General features: G+C 45.0%; 1 protein-coding gene across 2 annotated transcripts in view; it reads right to left on the bottom strand.

Moving 5' to 3' along the window:
* The window catches only part of ASAP1 (ArfGAP with SH3 domain, ankyrin repeat and PH domain 1), a 409,622-nt gene that overhangs the window by 318,395 nt on the left and 67,983 nt on the right, over positions 1 to 23,244 (bottom strand). For both annotated transcript variants that reach the window (XM_075352860.1, XM_075352862.1), the window contains exon 2: positions 20,458 to 20,544. In XM_075352860.1, coding sequence (XP_075208975.1) covers positions 20,458 to 20,516 — 59 coding nt within the window. In that variant the 5' untranslated portion in view covers positions 20,517 to 20,544. The remainder of the gene's footprint in view (positions 1 to 20,457; positions 20,545 to 23,244) is intronic.

Here is a 23,244-nt window from a genome sequence, read left to right as displayed (position 1 = left end):
ATTTGTGGAGGATTTTGTTGAAAATTGTGAGCCAGAAGCAGATATGTAATTCCCAATATCCCCTCGGTATCAGACTCCCATCGTGCGCGTGAGCTGCAATCGATGAGGTTTCCGGTGGGGTTAGCGGGTCAGTAGCCTTGGAGCAGATGTGCAGTGCTATTACCTTCTGCAGGATCCCTCTGTAATCAGCTTTTAGTGCGCTTAGTCCACTGATGCTAATTGCAGTGCCATTAGCCGACCTGAAGGTTGGAACTAGTCCAAATATAATTAAAGGAGAACTCCTCCTAAATATGAAAGGGTTATTCCCAAAATATTAGGTTACTCCCTTTCCATGCGATAGTAGATAAATTATTGATCATTGTTGATTTGACTGCTGGGACCCCCAAGGGCTTTGGACCCTGAAAGTTTTGCATTGCCCCATCTTGGATGGAGCAGAGGTGCGCATGCGCGGCCCCCTTGCCAATCATTGTCTATGGGAGGTCTGGAAAAAGCCAAGAGTGAGCCTGTCACGGCTGTCTCTCTGCATTATGAGACTAGTGACAGATTCAGAGCCAGAGAATCATTTCCATGCTAGACTCTTAATATTAAACATGTTTACTTTCTTTTGGCAGTCTTAGGGTTAATGTAAGGTTTTCTTGACTGCAGCCTTCTCATTACCTTTTTAGGTGCTTCCAGTTTGGGACGACTCTTAGTCCCTATATATACCCTCTACTCCCTATATAGGGTGCTGATTATACTGAATCCTCAGTCTGAGACTTGGCCTGGAGGTGGAAGGAGCTGTTGGAACCCTTACTTTCTGTCTGTTGCGGTGTAGGCTGTATTCCTGGTGCCTGACTGCAGCCAAGAAGTTGAGTTTATCCTTTGTTGATTCCCCTGTTTGTCTTCTTTCCCTGGTGTGCTGTTTTAGTGCAGCGGTGGGACTAGTGATCCTTACCTTCCCCTCACTAGCCAGGGTTTACTGTAGGGTCTCTCAGGGCTTCAGGTTCCTGCTCGTTCTGAATAGGGACTGGCTAGGAGTGCAGGGTACAGTTGCAGGTAAGTGAAGGAGGTGTCTATCTTCCAACTCACTAGCGCTAGGGCTCATTGTTGTTTAATGGACCCTTTGTTTGCCATGGTGAAACCCCTTTTCGTGTGTTTGCCTGCACACCGGACCATCCCCAATTCCGGGCATGATAGAGCTCTGCTCACAAATTTCAAGGCACTAATCTTGGAATCGTTGGGGGGAGGGGTGGGTCCGCCAAGGATCAATAAGTTCCCCCTTATCCCATGGATAGGATAATTTAATATTTTGTAACTAAACCTTTAATGTATAAGCGATACCATGTACTAATGGCAGAGGAGATTTGCCAAAAGTAGAGTGAGAGGGGTCAGTCTTCGTAGGGTGGTCACTTTGGTAAAATGGGGTAAATGCTGAGGTTCAATCTTCTCTGGGGGTCCCTGTTACATACCTACAGCCAGTATGCCAACAAAGCACGATGAGACCACCCCGATCCTGGATTGTCTACTATTAGGGTCATGTGACGCCCTGACAAAATCAGGATGTCACATGAGACTGCATCCATCTTCCAGATGCAGGACTCTCTCCTCCTTGTCCTACCAACACAACTCCAACCAGGTACAAAAACCAGTGGGCTGGGTCAGGCAGATGGTGACGCCCACCTAGGGGTCCTGAGGTGTCAAGGAGGGAACAAGACAGATAAGTTTAGACAGTGAAAGTGAGACGAGTGAAGTGGTAGTTGGGGGTTGAAGCTCCCGGACTACCGGACTACCTGAGTTCACTGGGTGGCAGACGGTAGAGCAGGGCAGGGCCACAGGCGATGGAGATATGGTCGCGAGAGACCTTAAGTGGACCGGGGCAGGGTTGTAGCCCGCCGGTGCCGACAGCGGGAATCCGGTCCGGAGGCCGTGCACAGTCGGGGGGTACCTAGACCCTAGGGCGAGGACAGCTTCAAGCACCTTTCTGATTAACCAGCAGGGGACAAGATTCCACGTCTTGTCCTACGAGTAGCCCAGATAGAGCGAGACGTAAGCCCAACGCGGGGGACAGGGCGTCTGCAAGTGCCTACAAAAATCCCAAGGGTCAGATCTCGCGGGCAACAGCTCCCACAGCAAAGACATTGGGAGTGGACTTTTCCTGTTCCATGCGGACTAGTCAACACACAAGACACCAAACTAGAGTGCAGGAGGGAGGGCCCCTGTTCTATTCACCGGTGTGTGCGACCCGAGCGCACACCTCCGGAGGCTACCGGTATCCGGCACTTGGTTTACTATTGGACTCTGTGTGAATTATTCAAAAACAGTGAGTACACCGGTATCATCCGGTCCAGCCTGCAGACTGTGTCCCAGCACTCTACTCCACCTACACCTGGGCCCCGGGACAACACCTCCCCTACCCGTGGAGGGGATACCATCCTGCTGCCCCGCTCCATCAGCCACGGGTGCCCCATACCAAGGCAGCGGCGGTGCCACCAACTATCACCGCAACCCATGATGGCGTCACTGACAAACTCTCCCTTGTAAATAACCCCTTTATTGAGTTGTGGGCGGCGGGCTGCTGCACGAGACCCGGATCCGGCTGCCACTCGAGCCACAGCCACGATCCCAGATCCGAGCGTCTCGAGTAGCCCCCCTGCCGTGGTCTGCATCCCCGCCCGCGACAGTCAGACCAATGGAAACCCTACAATGAACACTGTGTGTTATTGGGATCTCTGGGGTCCTATCGATGGTCCATAACCTTATAGGACATCCTCATATGTACAAAGGAACTGAAAAAAAAGGTTCCCTTTTACAATACTAATTGATCATTAATCGGCTAATCGTGCCATAAGCCGTAAGTTGCAACCAAGTGTGGCACCCCAGTGGTCCGGTTGCCACAGTAGCATTACTCTATTCACAGGGGGTGATGTTATGTCTGGAAGTAAGAAGGGGGTCCTCCACACTAGGTAGCACCAGCTGCCAATGCTTTCCTGACTCCAGACCAGAAGGGGGAGCTCTAAAAGCCGGTTTAAGGGGATCTTCCCTATAAGTTCTGGCCTGGGGAGGAGTGAGTGAGGGGAGGGACGGAGGAGAAGGGAGAGGGACCAGCCGGACGTCCTGAGGACCGGAGTCACCGAAGGACTCGTCTCAGGGAAGTGGAGGGCTAGTGAAAGCTAAGAGGAGCGTGAGAAGTTGAGAAAAGCCTGGGGAGCGGAGCGGTGACTGAGCGCACCCCAGAGCAGAGCGCTAGAGACAGGACGCCAGAGTCCTTGGTTGTTCGGATGCTGAAGTCCCACACAGGACAGCGCAGAAGGAAGGCCTCCGAACCCACCTTGCTTCCAGCCTGCCCGGACCTCCGTTACCATCTGAACTAGTTTCCCAGGCCTGCACCATCCACTGCCAAGTAAAAAGGTAAAGGAAACTACAGTCCCTGTGTCGTTTATTTATTGGCTGCGTCTTCGGTCCTGCACTCCAACGTTAATTCCTCCATCGTAGACTATACCGGTTACCCTGGGACCATGCTCCAACTGTGGGGAGCTGTACCATCATGGCTGCATTACCATTTGCCTTAGCGGTCCCATCCAGTAGCGTCGGCCATACATTGCCGAATAGCACAGTATATAATAATACTTCGATTATTCGGCTTCGCGAATATTTCCCGAATACCTCGATATTCAACTATTCGCGAATATTCAATGCGCAATGTAAGTATATGGGAAACCCGAATAACAACTATTCGGTACTATTCGGGCTTCCCATAGACTTACATTGCGCATCCAATAGTCGAATAGTGGCGAGGTATTCGGAAAATATTCGCGAACCCAAATATTTGAGGTATTCGATCATCCCTAGTCACGACTCATCCCCTGTAAATATCTGTCATTTAACGACACCACCAAGGGTCGGACCCTGCCGCCGTGACTTCCCAACAGAACCGGCCCGGTCCCGAATGCCCCACGGCTCTGATGAGCATGTCACAAACCCTGCCCAAAATAAACCTTAACATGACAGATGAAATTTGTATGTAAAAAAAAAAATTATAAAATGTCTGTCAAAGAAATGAAAAAATTAGGAAACCAGGCAACTGGGTGTGGCTAAAACAAAAAGGGTTTTGGGGGGGTTTAAAGGGAACCTGTCACCACTTTTTCGGCATATAAGCTGCGGCCACCACCACCGGGCTCTTATATACAACATTCTAACATGCTGTATATAAGAGCCCAGGCCGCTGTGAGAACATAAAAAACACTTTATAATACTCACCTAATGGTCTCTCTGCGGTGGAGGAGGGCCTAATGGGTGTCTCCGTTGTCCGGTGCCGGCGCCGCCTCTTTCGGCCATCTTCGACTTCTTTCTGAAGCCTGTGTGCATGACGCGTCCGACGTCATACACACTCGCCGATCCTGCACAGACGCTTTGATCTACGCCGGAATGCTGGCGAGTGTGTATGACGTTGGATCCGTCATGCACCGCGGCTAGAGAAGAAGGAGAACAAAGATGGCCGAAAGAGGCGGCTCCAGCGCCGGAGAACAAAGACGCCCATTAGGCCCTATTCCACCACAGCACGACCGTTAGGTGAGTATTTGTTAGGACCAGGATGACGGGTAGGCCCAGGAGGTGGATCCACTGGACTGAGCACCCCACCGAGGGCAAGGTGCCCGGTAGCCAGAGCACTACGGATAGCAGGACAGTCCGTTCAGAGGAGTGGAGTGTAGAAGTCCCTGGGACCACGGAGTCTCTGAAGGTAGTCCGGGTGACGGAGCTCAGGTTCGGAGGCCGGGATGATGTCAGGCAGAATCCGGACCCAGCTGAGCGGGGAGGTTGGTCACCACACGGATCCAGGGATCGGAGACGGTAGGGACTGACGAGATGGCGGACAGTCACCGTTCGGAGTTCTGGAAGCGTCAGGACCGGTTGGAGAGACAGGAGCGGCTCTACAAGAGAGATAGGTAAGTACGGGACAAGGCACAGGGGGACCTGACTCCTAGCTTAGCAAACACGAAGAACAGGCCCCGCCCACTTGGAAAGGAACCCCCTATATATCCTGTACCTGAATCTTCAATATCCTGTTGGAGGACGCTGGCCCTTTAAGAGAGGGTCAATGACCGCGCGCGTGCCCTAATGCGCATGCGCGAGGCCCGGGTGCTAGAAGCCAGAGCAGGGAGCGGTGCACAGGAGGCAGGAGTGCCGGGCTGGCTCAGCATCGCAGACGGGCGCCGGGAGCGGGGACCGGGTTGCCTGGAGGACGCAGGTGAGGAAGCATGGAGGCTGTGGAGCGGGGGACCGGGGAGCATGGCACGGGAGCGGGGAAGCGTGGCACGGAAGCCGGGGAGCATGGCAGGGGAGCCGGGGAGCGTGGCAGGGGAGCCGGGGAGCGTGGCAGGGGAGCCGGGGAGCGTGGCACGGGAGCTGGGGAGCGTGGCATGGGAGCTGGGGAGCGTGACAGTATTACAAAGTGTTTTTTATGTTGTCACAGCGGCCTGGGCTCTTATATACAGCATGTTAGAATGCTGTATATAAAAGCCCGGTGGTGGTGGCCGCAGCTTATAAGCCAAAAAAGTGGTGACCGGTTCCCTTTAAGAGGACTGTGACACAAACCCAAAGCTCCGTCCTGCGCCCACATGAGGACATCAGATCACAGAGACCACAAGTAACTTATTGTTGAGGTTTGGATGATTTTGGGGTATAGAATGTTCTTTAATAAATAAATGAATGAAAATAGAAGAAAAGCAGGTGCTCAATTCTCTAAATGTTCTGCTACCGTTTCTTTAAATTAGAAACAAATTCACATTACAGCTTTTTTGTAGCAAAGTTTTTCCTGCACTTTTTTTTGGAAGGTCTTTTAAAAAAAAAAATTTGGTGTGGGTGGGGGGTGCGAATTAGCTGTTACTGGCTCTGGATGTTAGCGATGTACTAGATGGAACACAGCAGCCCCATTTCTTGTTGCGTGCCATCTGCTGGGGCTGCTCTCCATCCTTACCTCCTATCCAAGTGTTCAGGGCCGGTGGGTTTTGCCCTATACATTGGCTTTGTTTGTGCCAATTGTCGGACCCCCCATCAATTTGATATTGACGCTATATTCAGGACAAGAAACGGACATTATGTTGGACTGTGAATAAGAAACACAAGTGGAGCACAAATCTTTCACCTTTGCGGATAGTTTGCTACAATGTATCAGTGTTATGCATGTGACTACCAGGGTTTACCTCGTACCCAGTAAACCCCCAGAAGATGTTACAACACACAGGGAACACAAGGGTCATGTAACAACGGCGGTACCTGCCGCTAGGGAGAGGGATGAGGGGACACCTCCTGAACTCACCTTAAGCTGACTCTTGAGCTCCCTAGCGTTCTTATACAGGTTCTTACAACCTGTCTCTGAGCCGGAAACCTTAGGCTCTCAGCTAGCCCTAAACTCACCCTGGCTAGTGAGCAGGCCACCGAGATCACTAAACTCACCACTACAATACAGAGACACAAGGGAAGGAATACAAACAGGGGAAATAGACATGTAAAGGGAAAGACACTCCAGGCGGCTTCAGAGCAGCAAACACCACGGCTGCACACAACACGAGACGTCTTCCAGAGCAGGCTCTTTCCAAAGTGCACCACATAGAAATGAGGGATTCAGTTTCTATCACAGGCATCATGTAATCAGATCGCATAACTTAAATAGGGAAGGGGAGTGATCCCAAAGAGCCACACCTGACAATGGCAGCTACAGCCAGCAGCCAGGCAGAAAAGAGTGTTTAACACTTACAGCACCACAAGCAAGGAGAAGTAATCAAATAACAGTGGTACAGTGGTAAACCTGCCAGCGGCGCTGTGACCTTCTGACACCAGATTCACTCGGGGGTCTCCCCTGAGCGAGATACACTCATGACAGTCAGTACTTCAACATTATCGCTGACAACTTAAAAGATCTGACACCACCACATTTTAGTAAATGTTTACATTCCCCGTGAAATAACTCCGATCTTATCCTTTTCCTGCATTCCTCGTTCCTCTGCACCTAGATATTTGTAATTAAATTGACTTGTCAACCAGGTGTTACTATTTGGGGTGCGCTCCTACACCCTCTGACACTGGCAGCCCTGATAAGACCATTTTAGATAAAGTATTCCTACATATGTAGGAGGGATAACCGAGGAACAGCCCACCAAAGAGATACAAGAAAAGATATTCCAGAAATGTAATTCATGGTGAGTACAAGAATTTACTAACACTGAGATGTCAGAGGAGCGCATTACCTCAGTGACCATCTGAAGGTACCCCACATGAGATAGCTATCTGTGGCGCCCCTGAGGCTTCAGTCACCACAGGGTACTGCACTTCACGTAAGGTGCGGTACTCATCCCGGGTAAGGAGAGGTTAATCGCTGGTGTTTCTCACATTCACAAACCACACAGTAAAGCCTGCTTTACACCTTACGATATCACATACGATATCGTATGTAATCATACCCGCCCCCATCGTATGTGCGGCAACTTCAATTTTTTGACCGTGTCGCACAAACGATTATTTGCCATCACACGTACTTACCCTTCCATACGACCTCGATGTGGGCGGCGAACATCCACTTCCTGGAGTGGGAGGGACATTTGACGTCACAGCGACGTCACGCGGCAGCCGGCCGATTGAAGCGGAGGGGTGGAGATGAGCGGGACGTAAACATCCCGCCCACCTCCTTCCTTCCGCATTGTGGGCTGGGAGCCGCAGGACGCAGGTAAGATCTGTTCATCGTTCCCGGGGTGTCACACACTGCGATGTGTGCTGCCTCAGGAACATTGAACAACCCGACGTGCAATTTTAAGGAAATGAACGACGTGTATGCGATGAACGGTTTTACGTTCAATCGGAATCGCACGTAGCTGTCACACGCTACAACACTAACGATGCCGGATGTGTGTTACTTACGACGTGACCCCGCCGACACATCGTTAGATTTGTTGTAGCGTGTAATGCCCGCTTTAGGTGCTCCCCACCGGGGGGATGGCCTGGGGTAGATAGGGGGGTGGCCATCATGAAGCATGGGACTTTCCTGGTCACTAGGACAACCACCTGGGGGGCGGGCACCACATGGGGAAATGGGAAGGAGCATCTCTACACATAGTTAGTTAGCCCCAGGCACAGCTTGGGGTGAGGAGCACAGTGGGGACTTCGGTCCGGACATATTCTCTCTCTACCTTCACACTTCTGGGAGCGCCATAGGAGCCGCGGCTTGGAGCAGGTAGCTCAGTCGGGGTTCTTCACAGCCATTGGGGTTTCAGGGTCTGTGGCGAGTGCAGGAAACACTCGCAACCCGTGCCATTTTCTACCTACACCGAGATTGGAGGGACCCCAACCAGAAAGGACTCACAGTGGGAACATCGGCGGTGACCTCGAATTGCTCGGGATCGACTGGAGTCCAGCACGGCGGAGACCAGTACTCCAGGAGTGACAACCGAGACTGTGAGTAAAGAAACCTTGAAACCGCAGAGACTGTGTCTGCCTGTCCTTGCTGGCGCCCCGCGCTTTGGCGCCAACGGCCACTACTCCCCTCATCATCCTCCCTGGGGAGCAGAACCATCGTAGCTGCTACAACCGTCTGCTCCAGAGGACAGTGACAGCACCGGAGGCTAATCCCTGGCCGCGTACCGCAGGTGGCGTCACGAGACAAATCATCCCCATCATCCTAACCCCCTTTTTATTGTACTCTTCGGGGCCCCGAAGCCAGGCAGGGCCACCCGTGACATCCCCAGACCCGACATCACCAGTCCCGGCAACGAGTAAAGTCAATCCCTTGCCCCTTGGGTGCTACATATCGACCACATGTTCCTTCTAGATCTCCCCCAAACACTGGACCCAATGATTAGTCAAGTTTTCAATGTGGAGAAGAGTGTGTCTGTGTAATGTAGGATGTGTCCTCCAATGCGAGAGGCGCTCTTCCTAAAAACTCTCCAGTATGGCTAACGTAACTTAGGGTTTCCTAATAAGAAATACCAAAATGGGTTTTCTAAACTGGACAGACCCTTTAACAGGGTTGAGACTGGAACCTAATGATGAGCGAGCATGCTCACCACTGCTCGATACTTGATCAATGAAGACTGTGCTCGGCCGAGTATCGCGGGTGCTCGGATGTTTCATCCGTGAAACAATGAACACAATGCACAGGATCGCTTCACTCCATGATGTAAGTAGGCTTCCCAGGCAGAGCCACTTGCAGTCTCTGAATGGCTCTCACTGGGGGTAATGCAACGTCTTTGGATGTAAAGTGTCCAAAAAACCCCAACAAATCCCTCCCTTCTTGGAAATGCTCTATTATGGCAGTCTGTATGTGGGTGTAGAGTTGAACTGCCCAATCAGTGACTTCCATTATACTCGTTACTCGAGTCGAGCTCCTCCGAGCGTCTGACCAGCTTGGCTCAAGTAAAGAGCACTCAAGCATTTATGTGCTCGCTCATCTCTACTTGAGACACATTCCACATAAGGGGGGTGCCACAAAAGTTATGTGATACATTTATAACTGAGGTCTGCATGGGCACTTAGAACTGCAGCGATCAATGAGAACGTATGTGCAATTCAGCTTCATAAGAGCAGGAAAGTACAGTCTCTGGATACTGTACCTTGGTCAGTCCCATTAAGAATTAATGGTGCATATGTACTGTGTGTAAATGGAGTGTAGGTTGTGCATGCGCAATGCTGCTTCATACATTCTGTGTAAGACTGATGGACAGTGGAAAAATACAGAGCCAGGATATCTTGCTCAATCCCATAGAGAATTCATGGAGCATCGATACACAGGTACAACCTTCTCTCCATTTAAACAGGTGCCCTATGTGTGAATGGAGTGCAGGTTGTGCATGCACAATGCTGCTTCAATCATTCTGTGTAAGACTGATGGACAGTGAGGAAATACAGAGCTAGGCTCAATGCCATGAAAAATTAATGGAGCTTTGACACACAGGTACAACCTTCTATGCATGTAGACAGGCATCCTATGTGTGAATGGAGTACAGGTTGTGCATGCGCGATGCTGCTCTATTCATTCTGTGGAGGACTGTGTAGGCTATCTTGCTCCATCCTATGAACAATTAATGGAGCATCAACACGTGGGTACAACCTTCTCTCCGTTTAGGCAAGCGACTTATGTGTAAATGGTGTGCAGGTTGCGCATGCGCAATGCTGCTCCATGCATTCTTGGTAGGACAGATGGACAGTGGAGACATTCAGAGTCAGGCTATCTTGCTTAATCAACACACAGGTACAACCTTGTCTCCATTTAGGCAGGTGCTCTTTGTGTGAATAGAGTACATGTTGTGCATGCGCAATGCTCCTCCATTCATTCTGTGTAGGACTGTTAGAGACAGTTAAAGGACAGAGCCAGGCTATCTTGCTCAATCCCATGAACAATTAATGGAGCATCGACACATGGGTACAACCTTCTCTCCATTTAGACAGGTACCCTATGTGTGAATGGAGTGCAGGTTGTGCATGCGCTATGCTGATCCATACATTTTGTGTAAGATTGATAGACAGTGAGGAAATACAGAGCCAGGCTATCTTGCTCAATCCCATAAAGATTGAATGGAGCATCGACACACAGGTACAACCTTCTCTCCATTTAGGCAAGCGACTTATGTGTGAATGGAGTGCAAGTCGCGCATGTGCAATGCTGCTCCATTCATTCTTTGTTGGACTGATGGAGACAGATACAATACAGAGCCAGGCTATTTTGCTCAAACCCATAAACAATGAATGGCGCATCAACACACAGGTGCAACCTTTTCTCCATTTAGGTAGGCGACTTATGTGTAAATGGTGTGCAGGTTGCGCATGCGCAATGCTGCTCCATGCATTCTGGGTAGGACAGATAGACAGTGGAGACATTCAGAGTCAGGCTATATTGCTCAATCGACACACAGGTACAACCTTGTCTCCATTTAGGCAGGTGCTCTTTGTGTGAATAGAGTACATGTTGTGCATGCGCAATGCTCCTCCATTCATTCTGTGTAGGACTGTTGGAGACAGTTAAAGTACAGAGCCAGGCTATCTTGCTCAATCCCATAAACAATGAATGGAGCATCAACACACAGGTACAACCTTCTCTCCATTTACGCAGGTGATCTATGTGTGAATGGAGTGCAGGTTGCGCATGCGCGATGCTTTTTCGTTCATTTTGTGTAAGATTGATAGACAGTGAGGAAATACAGAGCCAGGCTATCTTGTTCAATCCCATAAAGATTGAATGGAGCATCGACACACAGGTACAACTTTCTCTCCATTTAGACAGGCACCCAATGTGTGAATGTAGTGCAGGTTGCGCATGCGCACTGCTGCTCCATTCATTCTGGGTAGGACTGATGGACAGTGGAGAAATACAGAGTCAGGATATCTTGCTTAATCAACACACAGGTACAACCTTGTCTCTATTTAGGCAGGTGCTCTTTGTGTGAATAGAGTGCATGTTGTGCATGCGCAATGCTGCTCCATTCATTCTGTGTAGGACTGATGGAGATAGGTAAAGTACAGAGCCAGGCTATCTTGCTCAATCCCATAAAGAATTAATGGAGCATCAACACACATGTACAACTTTCTCTCCATTTAGACAGGCACCTAATGTGTGAATGGAGTGCAGGTTGTGCATGCGCGATGCTGCTCCATTCATTCTCTGTAGGATAGAAGGACATAGCCAAGTGCAGCACTTGGTTATCTTCAACAGTGCTTTAGAGAATAAATAGTGAAGTAGTGCGCATGCGCGACCTGCACTTCATTCATGTAGGAAGTCATCTGTGTGAATGGAGTACAGGTCACGCATGCGCAATGCCACCCCAATCATTTTATATAAGAATAATGGCGATAGCCAAGTACATTGTTCAACTATATCCACTGACTTCTACCAGATGTTCTGGATTAGCAGATGCCAGATTAAAGGATTTCTCCTATACGTACTACTCAGCTCTATATAATGCTGTTTGTACCCACGTAGAAACTTTTAAGTAATCTGCTAAATAATTAGTGAGTGAAGAGATAAAAGGATGATTAATTAGGGAAGGGTCTGCCTTTCCTGGCTGCCTGAAATCCCGCAGGAGCGTTTCGCTGCCTTGCAGTCATCTGTTGAATCGCTTGTGTGTTCTGAGCTAAACGAGATCTCTTTTGTGAACATAACACACGTGCCTCCTGAGACCACGCCGGATAAGTAGTTATCAAATGCGTCTGTATACGAACAGCGCGCCGTAATGCAACCATCACAATATTGTAACCCTGCTGCATCTCGCCTGCCGGCCGTAATGGCTTTAAATAGGGCTATTGATTCCTGCATCTATCTGTTGCTCCAGAAATATCTATTTAGTAGCTCAAAATTGAATAAAATCTAAAGATTGACTCAGGAGAAAGAATAAACAGAGGAGTCGAATGTCCTGGGTATAGCGGAGCTTAAAGGGATTGTCCAACTACTGACAACAGGTCATTTTTAAGGTCCAATAGTCTGTGATAATTCTCTATAGGAGTCAGAGCTTCATTTTCAGATACATGGGTCCAAATCCTCTGCATAGTCTTAGCATTTAATGATAAAATTCTCACTACCTGCAGCCACCTCTAGGGGGAGCTCAGGCGCTTACTGCATACAGGGTCAATATTGAGTTAAATGTAATAACTGTATGCAGTAAGCTCCCTATAATCAGTGGCTGCAGGAAGGCATAAAGTTACCATTTAAAAGGGTAGCCTTCTTTAAAAAAAATAATTCAGCAGCGTTCCTATTATAAATATATAAAACATACTGATATACTGTTATTTCAAATATGTACAGATTTTTTTTCGATAATAGGCTTGATTCTGGTTTCCACTTTTTGACCTGTGCTCATCACAGGAGAGACTTTCATGTGTCAACGTGTGGTCAGTGCTGTGTGTGAAGGGGGCAGGCTCATCTCAATAGCCATCAGCCAGCCCCCTGTTCTATTTGAGTAATCATCTAGCCCCTTCTCTATTTATGAGTAATCAGCCAGCCTCCTTCTCTATTTATTAGTAATCAGCCAGCCTCTTCTCTATTTATTAGTAATCAGCCAGCCTCGTCTCTATTTATTAGTAATCAGCCAGCCCCCTTCTCTATTTATTAATAATCAGCCAGCCTCCTTCTCTATTTATGAGTAATCAGCCAGCCCCGTTCTCTATTTATTAATAATCAGCCAGCCCCTTCTCTATTTATGTGTAATCAGCCAGCCCCCTTCTCTATTTATTAGTAATCAGCCAGCCTCCTTCTCTATTTATTAGTAATCAGCCAGCCTCGTCTCTATTTATTAGTAATCAGCCAGCCCCCTTCTCTATTTATTAATAATCAGCCAGCCCCCTTCTCTATTTATGAGTAATCAGCCAGCCCCCTTCTCTATTTATTAATAATCAGCCAGCCCCTTCTCTATTTATGTGTAATCAGCCAGCCCCCTTCTCTATTTATTAGTAATCAGCCAGCCCCCTTCTCTATTTATTAATAATCAGCCAGCCCCCTTCTCTATTTATGAGTAATCAGCCAGCTCCCTTCTCTATTTATGAGTAATCAGCCAGCTCCCTTCTCTATTTATTAATAATCAGCCAGCCCCCTTCTCTATTTATGAGTAATCAGCCAGCCTCTTTTCTATTTATGAGTAATGAGCCAGCCTCCTTCTCTATTTATAAGTAATCAGCCAGCCTCTTCTCTATTTATGAGTAATCAGCCAGCCTCTTCTCTATTTATTAGTAATCAGCCAGCCCCCTTCTCTATTTATTAATAATCAGCCAGCCCCCTTCTCTATTTATTAATAATCAGCCAGCCCCCTTCTCTATTTATTAGTAATCAGCCAGCCTCCTTCTCTATTTATTAGTAATCAGCCAGCCTCTTCTCTATTTATTAGTAATCAGCCAGCCCCCTTCTCTATTTATTAATAATCAGCCAGCCCCTTTCTCTATTTATTAGTAATCAGCCAGCCTCTTCTCTATTTATTAGTAATCAGCCAGCCCCCTTCTCTATTTATTAATAATCAGCCAGCCTCTTCTCTATTTATGAGTAATCAGCCAACCTCCTTCTCTATTTATGAGTAATCAGCCAGCTTCTTCTCTATTTATGAGTAATGAGCCAGCCTCTTCTCTATTTATGAGTAATCAGCCAGCCTCTTCTCTATTTATGAGTAATCAGCCAGCCTCTTCTCTATTTATTAGTAATCAGCCAGCCCCCTTCTCTATTTATTAATAATCAGCCAGCCCCCTTCTCTATTTATTAATAATCAGCCAGCCCCCTTCTCTATTTATTAGTAATCAGCCAGCCTCTTCTCTATTTATAAGTAATCAGCCAGCCTCCTTCTCTATTTATTAGTAATCAGCCAGCCTCTTCTCTATTTATTAGTAATCAGCCAGCCTCTTCTCTATTTATTAGTAATCAGCCAGCCTCCTTCTCTATTTATGAGTAATCAGCCAGCCTCTTCTCTATTTATGAGTAATCAGCCAGCCTCCTTCTCTATTTATTAGTAATCAGCCAGCCTCTTCTCTATTTATTAGTAATTAGCCAGCCTCTTCTCTATTTATGAGTAATCAGCCAGCCCCCTTCTCTATTTATTAGTAATCAGCCAGCCTCTTCTCTATTTATTAGTAATCAGCCAGCCTCTTCTCTATTTATTAGTAATCAGCCAGCCTCCTTCTCTATTTATGAGTAATCAGCCAGCCTCTTCTCTATTTATTAGTAATCAGCCAGCCTCTTCTCTATTTATAAGTAATCAGCCAGCCTCTTCTCTATTTATGAGTAATCAGCCAGCCTCTTCTCTATTTATTAGTAATCAGCCAGCCCCCTTCTCTATTTATTAGTAATCAGCCAGCCTCTTCTCTATTTATTAGTAATCAGCCAGCCTCTTCTCTATTTATTAGTAATCAGCCAGCCTCTTCTCTATTTATTAATAATCAGTCAGCCTCTTCTCTATTTATTAATAATCAGTCAGCCTCTTCTCTATTTATTAGTAATCAGCCAGCCTCTTCTCTATTTATTAATAATCAGTCAGCCTCTTCTCTATTTATTAGTAATCAGCCAGCCTCTTCTCTATTTATTAATAATCAGCCAGCCTCTTCTCTATTTATAAGTAATCAGCCAGCCCCCTTCTCTATTTATTAATAATCAGTCAGCCCCCTTCTCTATTTATTAGTAATCAGCCAGCCCCCTTCTCTATTTATTAATAATCAGCCAGCCCCCTTCTCTATTTATTAGTAATCAGCCAGCCCCCTTCTCTATTTATTAATAATCAGCCAGCCTCTTCTCTATTTATGAGTAATGAGCCAGCCCCCTTCTCTATTTATTAATAATCAGCCAGCCCCCTTCTCTATTTATGAGTAATCAGCCAGCCCCCTTTTCTATTTATAAGTATTTATCTGCCAGGGCGCCATGACATAGTGGTCCACTGCAGTTAATGGTAGTTGTGAAAAATTAGGCAAGTGGCCATCTCTGCGACTCTCCACTGTAGTTTATGGGAGCTCTGAAATATTAGGCAGCAATCACAAATCCCACGACTTTTTATAGAGAGCCGCGTGCAGGCATGACCACTTCCTCTAAAAGGCCTAGTTGCATTGGTTTAATTTTTATAACAAGGATTTAAAAGTAGATTTTACTTGAAATTCACATAAAAAAATGCTTCAAAGACTGTTTGAATAAACCTCCTGCTGGTTATATTTGGAAATCTTCAAAATATTGAAGAAAAAACTGAAAGTGTGTGCACTATAGGGAGCTTCTCCCATTCACATCAGTCAGAAACTGATAAAAAGAGGATTTGACACTGCTTTTGATGTGCATTTAGGAGCAAAGTCAATTTGTAAATCCTCATGAAAAAAAACTGTCTGAACGTACCATGAGTATTAGGCGACATTCACACATTGCTTTTATTCTGCAGCAAAAACCTGCTCTCTTGGCAGTAAAAAAGCAGCTTCCAAAAAGCAGGTTTTGATGCGTTTTTGCAGCTATTTTTGGTGTGTTTTTGTTGCTTTTTTTGCCTTGTTTTTGTTGCCTTTTTTTTGCTGCGTTTTTGCTGCTTTTTTTGCTGAGTTTGTGCTTTGTTTTTCTTGCCTTTTTTTGTTGAATTTTTGTTGATTTTTTTTGCCACGTTTTTGTTGCTTTCTTGCTGTGTTTTGTTACTTTTTTTGCTGCGTTTTTGCTTTGTTTTTCTTGCCTTTTTTGTTGCATTTTTGTTGATTTTTTTTTGCTGCGTTTTTGTTGCTTTTTTTGCTGTGTCTTTGTTGCTTTTTTTGCTGCGTTTTTGCTTTGTTTTTCTTGCCTTTTTTGTTGCATTTTTGTTGATTTTTTTGCCGCGTTTTTGTTGCTTTTTTGCTGTGTTTGTGTTGCTTTTTTTGCTGCGTTTTTGCTTTGTTTTTCTTGCCTTTTTTGTTGCATTTTTGTTGATTTTTTTTGCTGCGTTTTTGTTGCTTTTTTTTGCTGTCTTTGTTGCTTTTTTTGCTGCGTTTTTGCTGAGTTTTTGCTTTGTTTTTCTTGCCTTTTTTGTTGCATTTTTGTTGCTTTTTTGCCGTGTTTTTGTTGCTTTTTTGCGGCGTTTTTGCTGAGATTTTGCTGCGATTTTCTTGCTTTTATTGTTGCGTTTTTGCCTACAGTACGTGTAACATACAGTATTAAATAAAGTTAGTTTACCACAAAAGCAGCAAATATGCAGCTATTGCGCTTTTACCCTCTCTTTGCTTTCAATGGTGAAAAAAAACGCTGTAAAAATGTTGAAATAATTGACACGCTGTTTCTTTAAAAAACGGAGCAGTTCTCTATTCAGTCAGGAACAAAAGCAAATATGTGTGACTTCTGGAATTTCATAGGTGTTGCTGGTAATGCAAAAAGCAGCTTTTAATTTGCATAAAACTCATAAAAAATTCTGCAAAACAACGCAGCAAAAATGAAACGTGTGAACAGGTGAGTGTTTGATGTTGCAGATTTTCAGCAGCATTCTGCACCTATTAGATAAATTAGATGAATTTTCATTGTTTTTTCGTGTTTTTGTCTTTATTTGGTAAAGAAAGCTTCTTTGTTTTTGATACTTCATGGTGTATAAACTTGGATTTTGGCCCATCTTTGGTGCGGTTTTTATGGCACATTTGCTGCGTTTTTTTAATGTGTTCTCTGCACTTCCTCAGGTAGTAATGGCCAGGACCAAGTCCAGATCCGCGCTGGTTCAAAAGTACCCGAATGTCGGGTCTGGGCCGGGACTGATCTGGATCCGGAACTTGGGTAATTAAAATAAAATTAAAAAAAAAGCAAGCGCGCTATACTTACCAGTCTCTGGCAAGGCTGTAAACTGCTCCTGCTGAGAGGTTCAGGCAGAGAGTGAGTGGCACTACAAGCGGTGATGTTACTCAGGTGATTTGTGGTCACAGCTGGAGGATCCCGCAGTCCTCCATCTGTGACTGCAAATAGCCTGAGTGATGTCACCGCTGATCGCTCCTCAGTCTCTGTTGAACTCTGTCATTGTTCTATGGCCTCACAATGTGAGATCAGATGATGCAGAGCTGGAATCATCGTGGGACCTCGTGTGAATTACGTCAGACCTGCAGGGGTATTTTAGGGGTTAATAAAGTGGTGAAAGAGGGGGCTTTTTCTTTTATGAAAAATAAAGGATTTTTTTTCGGTGTTTGTGTTTATTTCTTTTCATTTACTTATTAGTAAAGGGGGGGATCTCATAGACCCTTCTCATCACCAGTCTAGGGCTTAGTGGCTGCTGTGGGATGCCATTTACCCCTTATTACCCTGATTGCGACCACACCAGGGCAATCGGGAAGCACAGGGTAAAATTCTGGGATTGTTGTATCTAATGGATACGACAATCATGAGTGGCTGCAGACTGTTATTTTTAGGCTGGGGGGCCCAATAAGCATGGGTATCCCCAGCCTGAAAATACCAGCAACCAGCTGTTGGGCTTAATTTTGGCTGGGTATCAACATTGAAGGGGAACCGCACACCATTTCTTTTAATTATTTATTTAAATAATTAAAAAAAAAAAAGCCACATGCGGTTTTTCTTATTTTGATACCTTGCCAAGATAAGCGCACAGCTGGGGACTGCAACCCATAGCCATATGCTTTATGTCTGCTGGTATCATAATATGGGGGGGCTGTAAACTAATTTTTATTTATTTTTATTCCACGATAGAGGCAGGTAGCATCTATCTATCATCTATTTGTTACCTAGCCAAGATAAGCGCACAGCTGGGGACTGCAGCCCATAGCCATATGCTTTATGTCTGCTGGTATCATAATATGGGGGGGCTGTAAACTAATTTTTATTTATTTTTATTCCACGATAGAGGCAGGTAGCATCTATCTATCATCTATTTGTTACCTAGCCAACATAAGCGCACAGCTGGGGACTGCAGCCCATAGCCATATGCTTTATCTGTACTTGTATCATAATATGGGGGGGGCTCTAAACCAATTTTTGTTTTTATTCCACGATAGAGGCATGTAGCGTCTGTGATTGGAAGCATTCAGTCACATTGTCACTCAGTGTGGGGGCGTGTCTGACTGTAACCAATCACATGCGCCGGTGGGCGGGGAATGCAGTGCATATATATGAGGCTAATGAGCGGCCCCAAAAGTAGAAGGAGTTACAAGGAGTTACAGGTGCGCCAGCTCCAATCTCCAATCCCTCTATCCTTTCCGCCACCATTTTTAAGTGCTGGATTCTGGTCCCCATAGATTTATATGGGGACCGGCATCCAGCCAGATACCCTGAATCAATTCCGGGCTCGAACCGTATTTTCTTATTAACCTGCTTAGACCCCCGATCCAGGGTATCTGCGAGTCTGCCCATCGCTAGGGTGACAAGACAAAGCAAAACCACTGAAAAAAATTGGCGTTCATTCTTTTAATAAAGCAGCAAAAACCAAGGAGGGTGACAAAACTGTAGCGCCCCTGAATACATCAGGGTGCTAAAGGGAACTGCATCCTTTTCCCTCAGTGTGCAGGTCCTACCCCTCATGGTTCCAAGTTCCCAGAAACCGGTGTCACCTCCATCAGCACCACAAATCCCAATAAACACCTCACATGATGACCTGTCAGACACACCAGTGGGTTGGTCCAGCTGGGAAAGGGCCACCCACCTAAGGGTCAGGCAGACTGGTGGCAGGGAAGTAGGAGAGTCTAGTGAGAGCCCTCAAGAAGAGAGGAGCTAGGAGGACCGAGGTTGGGTCGCAGACAGTGGTCCGAGACCTGAAGAGTCGGGGACCGGTAGCAGTGACATTGGATAAGTGTGTGACGGACATAGTCTTGGAGGACTGTTGGCACCAGAAAGCCCAAAAGAACTGACCAGTATTGAGGACGACAGGGTACAGGACCCTAGGTCAGGAGCCGATTCAACATCCTGACAATTGACCTGCAGAGGAAGGGGACCTTCAGGGACCTTCCCAGAGAGCTTAGAGACTGAGAGCATCAGCACAACGCGGAGGACAGGGTTTTCCAGAGAAAGCAACCCACTAAAGTCCCAAGTGCCAGCCCTTGGGAGCACATCTTCACCTAAAAACGGAGAGCGGGACCTTATAGTTTCAGGCTAGAGTGACCCACACAGACACGAAACTGTGCATGGAGGCAGGCTCCGGATTACTATGTGACACCGGTGGGACCGGGTACTTGGATGGGCTCCCCGCAGTGGCACACAGAGAATTTGGTTTACTTGCAGCGTGGCGTGTGTGTCTAGTTTATAATCCTCATCCAGCACCATGACTACCCACAGTGAGTACCCTGGTCCCCTGCACCCTGCGCTCCCAAATAATCACCAACACCCCTGAGCCCGGGGCCTTCCCTACCGGTGGAGGGACTAACATCTGGCTGCTTAACTCCATCTGCCCTGGTACTCCTTACAGCAGCGGCGGTACTCCCATTACCGCAACCCACAGGTGGCGTCATGAACTTCTCCCCTGTAAATAACCCCTTTATTCGGATCCCCCTCGAGCCACGATCCCGGATCTGAGCAGCCCAACTAACACCGGGGCGGTATAAAATCGTCAGGAAACAGCCAAAACGTTGTGCACCCCTGCTCCAAACAGGCATAGACTGAAGCGACTGCCATAGCTCTGACACAGTGCAAAGTGACTTATCGACTCCTTACCCTGGCAGCAGTGGTTCACCTGCTTTATCGGCTCCTTCCACGGCCACGGCACCGAGAAGGTGACTCATGGTGGAAAAGGAGCAGATACGCCGCCCGGCCACCTGATTGATGTCACTGCTGCCATGCGCCATTTCTTCCCATTGTGTTTCATGCGTATCCTATTCTAACAATGTGACAATTAATGACTCAAAAGTTAATGATAGTAAAAAACTATTGATGCCACGTGTGAATGATTCAGCCGAGGAAACAAGAAAATCAGCCCCGGGATTCTCCAATAAGTACAATAGTGTCCAGGATTTATATACAGTATATATATATATATATATATTTGTCCTGAACCGGATAATGAATCATTGCCGGAGGTGGGCACATATATAGGGTCTCCATAATACCAGGTCACCTACCGAGTCCATAATGAATCCCTGGATGAAAAACTGGAGAGCCTGGAGGCCGACGACCGCATGTCTCAGCTGTCACCGCCAGAAAATTACCTGTGACGGAAGCGAGAGAAAAGCGTAAGACACAATGGCTCCAAATGACGGCAATTTACTTGTTTTCTTTCAGTTTACTCTTAAAGGCTTAAAGAACGAAAAGAATGACTCATCAAATCTAATAGGAATTGTGCTTCAATGAGCAACATGTGACGCTATTATCTTACAGGTGTCATTAGCTGCTACATATTCATATTTTATCAATGCCTGCCTATGCTACCAGCAGTGTACGTATCCACAGGACATATGGGCCAAGAACATAATAATGCTGCACTATAGACAAGAATACAACTGCTATAATATTGCCCCATGTACAAGAATATAACTACTATAATACTGCTCCTATGTACAAGAATATAACTACTATAATACTGCTCCTATGTACAAAAATATAACTTCTATAATACTGCCCCTATGTACAAGAATATAACTACTATAATACTGCTCCTATATACAAGAGTATAACTACTATAATACTGCCCCTATATACAAGAATATAACTACTATAATACTGCTCCTATGTACAAGAATATAACTACTATAATACTGCCTCTATGTACAAGAATATAACTACTATAATACTGCTCCTATATACAAGAATATAACTACTATAATACTGCTCCTATATACAAGAATATAACTACTATAATACTGCCCCTATGTACAAGAATATAACTACTATAATACTGCCCCCTATGTACAAGAATATAACTACTATAATACTGCCCCTATGTACAAGAATATAACTACTATAATACTGCCTCTATGTACAAGAATATAACTACTATAATACAGCCCCTATGTACAAGAATATAACTACTATAATACTCCCCCTATGTACAAGAATATAACTACTATAATACAGCCCCTATGTACAAGAATATAACTACTATAATACTGCCCCCTATGTACAAGAATATAACTACTATAATACTGCCCCTATGTACAAGAATATAACTACTATAATACTGCCTCTATGTACAAGAATATAACTACTATAATACAGCCCCTATGTACAAGAATATAACTACTATAATACTGCCCCCTATGTACAAGAATACAACTGCTATAATACTGCCCCTATGTACAAGAATATAACTACTATAATACTGCCCCTATGTACAAGAATATAACTACTATAATACTGCCTCTATGTACAAGAATATAACTACTATAATACAGCCCCTATGTACAAGAATATAACTACTATAATACTGCCCCCTATGTACAAGAATACAACTGCTATAATACTGCCCCTATGTACAAGAATATAACTACTATAATACTCCCCCTATGTACAAGAATATAACTACTATAATACTGCTCCTATGTACAAGAATATAACTACTATAATACTGCTCCTATGTACAAGAATATAACTACTATAATACTGCTCCTATGTACAAGAATATAACTACTATAATACTGCCCCCTATGTACAAGAATATAACTACTATAATACTGCCCCCTATATATAGGAATATAACTACTATAATACTGCTCCTATGTACAAGAATATAACTACTATAATACTGCCCCCTATATACAGGAATATAACTACTATAATACTGCTCCTATGTACAAGAATATAACTACTATAATACTGCCCCCTATGTACAAGAATATAACTACTATAATACTGTCCATGAACAAGAATATAACTACTATAATACTGCCCCCTATATACAAGAATATAACTACTATAATACTGCTCCTATGTACAAGAATATAACTACTATAATACTGTCCATGTACAAGAATATAACTACTATAATACTACCCCTATGTACAAGAATATAACTACTATAATACTGCCCCCTATGTACAAGAATATAACTACTATAATACTGCCTCCTATGTACAAGAGTATAACTACTATAATACTGCCCCCTATGTACAAGAATATAACTACTATAATACTGTCCATGAACAAGAATATAACTACTATAATACTGCCCCCTATATACAAGAATATAACTACTATAATACTGTCCATGAACAAGAATATAACTACTATAATACTGCCCCCTATATACAAGAATATAACTACTATAATACTGCTCCTATGTACAAGAATATAACTACTATAATACTGTCCATGTACAAGAATATAACTACTATAATACTGCTCCTATGTACAAGAATATAACTACTATAATACTGCTCCTATGTACAAGAATATAACTACTATAATACTGTCCATGTACAAGAATATAACTACTATAATACTACCCCTATGTACAAGAATATAACTACTATAATACTGCCCCCGTATGTACAAGAATATAACTACTATAATACTGCCTCCTATGTACAAGAGTATAACTACTATAATACTGCCCCCTATGTACAAGAATATAACTACTATAATACTGCTCCTATGTACAAGAATATAACTACTATAATACTGCTCCTATGTACAAGAATATAACTACTATAATACTCCCCCTATGTACAAGAATATAACTACTATAATACTGCTCCTATGTACAAGAATATAACTACTATAATACTGCCCCCTATGTACAAGAATATAACTACTATAATACTGCCCCCTATGTACAAGAATATAACTACTATAATACTGCCCCCTATGTACAAGAATATACCTACTATACTACTGCCCATGTACAAGAATATAACTACTATAATACTGCCCCCCTATATACATAATATAACTACTATAATACTGCTCCTATG

Source organism: Anomaloglossus baeobatrachus, chromosome 6 (genome assembly GCF_048569485.1).
Source record: "Anomaloglossus baeobatrachus isolate aAnoBae1 chromosome 6, aAnoBae1.hap1, whole genome shotgun sequence".
Lineage (NCBI taxonomy): Eukaryota > Metazoa > Chordata > Amphibia > Anura > Aromobatidae > Anomaloglossus > Anomaloglossus baeobatrachus.
This window is presented reverse-complemented; position numbering and strand designations above follow the sequence as displayed.